Below are 5,048 nucleotides of genomic sequence, written 5' to 3'. Positions count from 1 at the left end.
CACAGACCAATACCAGTCTGAGCCTCAGGGGTTGGGGACCCCTGCTATAGGGGATAATTCCAGTAACTGGTTAGCAATGGCATTTCAGGGAGCCTTTATTCTATCTTGCTAGAACAGGCCTTCCAAAATGCCATTAAAGCACCACAAAGAACTGTTCTCTACAGGCTTTTTTCCTGCCACTACCCTGGTCTGTTGCTCAGGAACTCAGGCCTGGTTGCCAAAGCAGACAACAGGCTGCTACTGCGGTTCTTCTGTGTGGCCTCTTCCAGCGGAAACTGGTTCCACCCATCATTTGTTTAGTATTTATGTTGGCAATCGGGAGGGAGTTTTCCCATTTGGAAGGATCTCGATCAGCTAACATTAGGTCAGGCTCCGCCCTGCTTTATGTTTGTTACCTTCGTTTTGTCCTGTAGACAGGGAAGGTTGATGAGAAAAGGACATTTCGCAGCCTGAGTTGCACTTGCCCTCGCCCACCTCTGAGTGCTTACAGCTGTGTCTGGCCAGCAGAGGGCGGCATGGAGCTCTGTGCCTGCTGTGAGCCACCTGCTTCTTTAACCTTTCCTTTCCACAAGTTTTCTCCTCGGCCGACTTTATAGAAACAAAACAAGGAAAGGTCATGTCGTATATCGAATCTACAGAGATAACATTTGTGTTTGCTTATTTACAGATTCTGAAGAAAAAGCAAAGACCGAAGACTTTTCAATTTATTTACTTTATTTTCAATTTATTTACTTTATTTTCACAGAGTGAAACCCTCTTTTTTGGAATACTTAAGTTACCTTCTCAATTTCATGAGTGTCATAGCTGGTCCTTGTAACAATTTCAAGGACTACGTAGCCTTCATTGAGGGGAAGCATATACACATGAAGTTGCTGGAGGTGAACCGGAAGCAAAAAGGTTTCCACAGTTTGCCAGAACCTTCTCCCACAGTAAGTTTTTAGTGTCTAGAGAATAGGGTTTTGCTGCCAGGATTGACTCTGTCGAATAATGGTTCTAATTAAGAAGCGAAACAGTATACCAGAAAGCTTGGCCAATAACTTTTCTCATTTATTTAAAATACCAGTGTAGATACTTATTTGCAGCAGTTCTATGTTGGAGCAATGGGTGTTTATTTTACTGTGAAGCTCATCGGCTAGGAAAATGAAAGCAATAAGTTCATCAGTCAATATTTAGTGCATACAATGTACCCAGTGCTGTGGAGTTAACATGTTTGAATACTATGGGTGTTTTGCCTTTATGAGTTGAAATTCAAGTATAGCCAAAAGATAATGTGTCATAGAAGGTGGGGGGACCGCGGAACTGGAATTAATGTGTTTTTCTTGCAGAGCCCACTTATTGCAAGAGAAACCAGTTTTACCTTGGCATGCCCAAAGCTTGCTTATATTGACCTTGAGAGAATTTAAGATGACTTTTTGAAATAATATTTTAAAATTTAACCTGAATTTTATCCATCTCATATTAGTCAATATTAGGATAACTCACTGAACTTTACAAATATGCTGAATTTATTGAGATCAAATATCTTGTATTTAAGGGACATTTGTAATTAATGAAAGGAGTGGTGAAAATTGGGAAAGGAAGGAAATGAGGATATTTCGAGTTAAATATTTTGAAAGTGCTGAAGCCTTGGCAAAGAATATGAGTTAAGTATTTGAAAATGTAAGGAATTTATTAATTAGGTATGAGTTTTTAGAGATTTTTGACATCATTCGGTTCTCAGCACTTATGACTGGTCAAGTATCTCAAGTTCATCTGCTTTACCAAAACGATCTAGGAGTGAAGTCACCATGGCTGTGAGAGACACCAAAGTGACCGCGTTTCTAGGCAGTATCTGTCACCTTAGTGTTTTCATGCTTCTTGTGCTTTTATTTATAAAATAATGTCATCAGAGAGTCTTTCTGCCACTCTCCAAGGAAACGCTTGCATTTCTGTGCACAGATAAGCTGAAGTGGTGAGGTTGCGTTTTAGTTCAAGACATACAGCTGGGAAAGGGCTGGGATCCATGAGCGGTGCCTATCAGTGGTATAGCTGTAATTGTGGCTGGGCGTGCTAAGCACTTAACCGGGATCCAGGCACTGTTCACAGGACCTTGCAAACACTCATTCACTTAAACCCCAAGGTGCCCTCTGAGGGAGGTGCTATTGCTATGCCCATATTACCAATAAAAGTCTTTTTTTTTTTTCTTATGAAGTCGGAGACTAGAGTTCTATTGAATGTTGAAGGACTTTCCCTGAAATGTCAGGAAAACTGGGCAAAGTCAGTCTGTCCAGAGGAATTTAAAAAGTCAGCACACAATTAACTCCAGAGTAGGCTACATCTAAACCATCCTGGAAGGCTGTCTAGAGCTCCCCATTATCTGCCTATGTCCTGGCTGGCCTAGGTATTCAATTACCTGCTCAGAATCCTTCATACCTGAGCCTCTGTCTTCTCTGCTGGTGACTCAAGGACATTTCCTGGGCTCTGCTGGTCACAGGAATAGAAGGCAAAAGTGCAAACGTTTTTCGTTTTTCTCGATGGAAACTTGCCACCCTGTTATCCATTTCTCTTGTGTTTTGGATAATATAAGTACTTGCATTTTGTTCGTTGAATATGCTGATGGAGATTTTCTTCCAGTCTAGATACATTCAACCCTCAAGTGTCAGAGGTGTGTTCTGTATCTAAATATAGCACCTAATCTCCATTGTCAGATTTGTCTCATGAGAAAGAATGCCTGTTGCCACTCCTTCTGGGGAATAATGCCAAGCAGCTGTTGGAGCAATGCTGTCCTTAGCAGGCCCATGCCAAAGCTGTTTTCTTCACACCTGAGCCTTCTGCACGGTGACACTGATTTTTCCCCATTTTCAGGGAGCTGTGATACACAAGTTGGTCATCACCTTGGTGTCTCTCCTTTTGTTTTTGACGCTCACGAAGACCTTTCCTGTCACCTGCCTTGTGGATGACTGGTTTGTCCATAAAGCAAGCTTTCCGGCTCGACTCTGCTACTTATATGTTGTCATGCAAGCCTCAAAGCCCAAGTATTACTTTGCATGGACTTTAGGTAAGTTTGATGGAGTAGCTGCAAATGAATGAGGGAGAAATGCTACTCCTTGGATGGCTTAGCCAGACGACATTTTGGATCAGTTAATCAAAGAAGCTCAACACGTAATGGGAGGCAGCTGAGCCAGGGTCAGTTTTAACATTCCAACATAGCACTCCTCTCTCCCACCCTCCATAAACTCAGTTCTCCACGATGTGGAGAAAAACATCCTGGCCGTTATTTAAACCGAATGTTATTAACAGATGTCAAAACTTGGAAGCTTCTCCTTCTACCAATCAAAGCTGGCCATGTAAAGCAGTGGAAAGTTGAGGGGAAATTCCGGAATGATTTGGCTTTCTTGTCATTTTTCTGGGTTTTATGTAATATAGGATGCACCTTGAATTAATCTGACCAACACACATGCTAATTTAGGTTACACTTCTTTAAGGAACTGTTGGTTAGGTTTTTATGTCTTAGAAAGAAGCTGACTTCAAGTGATTTTTTTTTTTTTGGTAGAGTTCGACTTCATTTGGTTTTATCACACTTTTTTTTTTCCCTGTGGGATAACTTGGTTCATATTAAGCTTTTATCTCTTTCCTTTCAAACAATTTTAGACTGCAGTTGCATAAAGCTTTGCTAACATGAGCTATAAACCTGTCTGTGTACTTAGAGACTGAGAAAGGGTGTTGATGAAGCATGGAGGCCCTGTCTGTATCACATGGAACCCTTTCTGGGATGGGAGTTGGACATCTTAGCTGCAGGTGACCTGCACTTGATGTCAGAGAGCAGTGATTTGGCTTATTAAATAAAATAGATTATTAAACTTGATTTCCGAGGGTTCAGCCCACATCTCACGAATGAGGGAGTAGCACTTAATTGCTTGAGTTCCTCTTCCCTCTCAGTTCATCCTTCAAGTTTTAAGTTTCAATTAAAGTTTGCAGGTACCAAATTACTTTTTAAAAAAATTATTATTTTTTGGCTCGGTGTAATGGCTCATGACTATTATCCCAGCACTTTGGGAGGCTGAGGCTGGCAAATCACTTCAGGTCAGGAGTTCAAGACCAGCCTGCCCAACATGGCAAAACCCCGTCTTTATTAAAAATACAAAAAATTAGTGGAATAATCCCAGGTACTGTAATCTCAGCTACTCAGGAAGCTGAGGCATGAGAATCGCTTGACTCGGGGAGGTGGAGGTTGCTATAAGCTGAGATCACGCCACTGAACTCCAGCCTGGGTGATGGAGCAAGACTGTGACTCAAAAAAAAAAAAAAAATTTTTTTTCATTGTGGCAAAATACATGTAAAATTTACCATTTTAATCATTTTTGAGGGTATACTTCAGTGGTATGAAGTTCATTCACAATACTATGCCACTATCACCACCATCTATCTCTAGATCTTTTTCATCACCCCAACAGAAACTCTGTACCCAGTAAAAAATAACTCCCCATTCCTTCCTCCCCCAGTCCAAATTATTTTTAAGGGCCAACTTATGTCCCTGCATAAGTTCAGTCCAATGCTGTATTTATGTAACATTTGGCCAGAGAGATCTGACTTAGAGCTTTTGTAAAATTTACAATGAGGGAAATTTTGTTTCTGTACGCTTTCAATTTAATTCAAGGAGTTTTTGTTGAGTACCAGATTCTGTGTTAGGAGGAATCGAAAGGTAGGACATTGACTCTCCCTCAGGATTGTTGCATGGTTGGGAACACAGACATACAACCACCAGGCAATACTCTTCAAGTGCCGTCCCAGTGGGAGGAATAAAGAGAAAAGGATGAATACAGACTAGTCATTGGGGAAGGTTCAGTAGTCTTTTATCTTATTTCTTGTTCTGCAGTTACAAATGATGACTTCTGTAGCAGGTAGGCATCAGACCTGCTACGGTTAGAACCCTACTTAGAACATTGAGCTTATTTTTTCTATGTTAATTTTTTTTTTTTTTTTTGAGATGGAGTTTCGCTCTTGTCACCCAGGCTGGAGTGCAATGGTACGGTCTCGGCTCACTGCGACCTCCACCTCCCGGGTTCAAG

General features: G+C 41.2%; 1 protein-coding gene across 1 annotated transcript in view; it reads left to right on the top strand.

The window, feature by feature from the left end:
* MBOAT1 (membrane bound O-acyltransferase domain containing 1) overlaps positions 1 to 5,048 on the top strand; it is a 136,722-nt gene that overhangs the window by 100,969 nt on the left and 30,705 nt on the right. Inside the window, exons 7-8 of the mRNA XM_011998162.1 lie at positions 746 to 929; positions 2,845 to 3,037. Of these exons, the coding sequence (XP_011853552.1) occupies positions 746 to 929; positions 2,845 to 3,037 (377 nt within the window). The remainder of the gene's footprint in view (positions 1 to 745; positions 930 to 2,844; positions 3,038 to 5,048) is intronic.

This window comes from Mandrillus leucophaeus, unplaced genomic scaffold (genome assembly GCF_000951045.1).
Source record: "Mandrillus leucophaeus isolate KB7577 unplaced genomic scaffold, Mleu.le_1.0 Scaffold56, whole genome shotgun sequence".
Taxonomy (NCBI): domain Eukaryota; kingdom Metazoa; phylum Chordata; class Mammalia; order Primates; family Cercopithecidae; genus Mandrillus; species Mandrillus leucophaeus.
The sequence above is the reverse complement of the archived record's forward strand: the minus strand, read 5'-3'. Positions and strand labels throughout refer to the sequence as shown.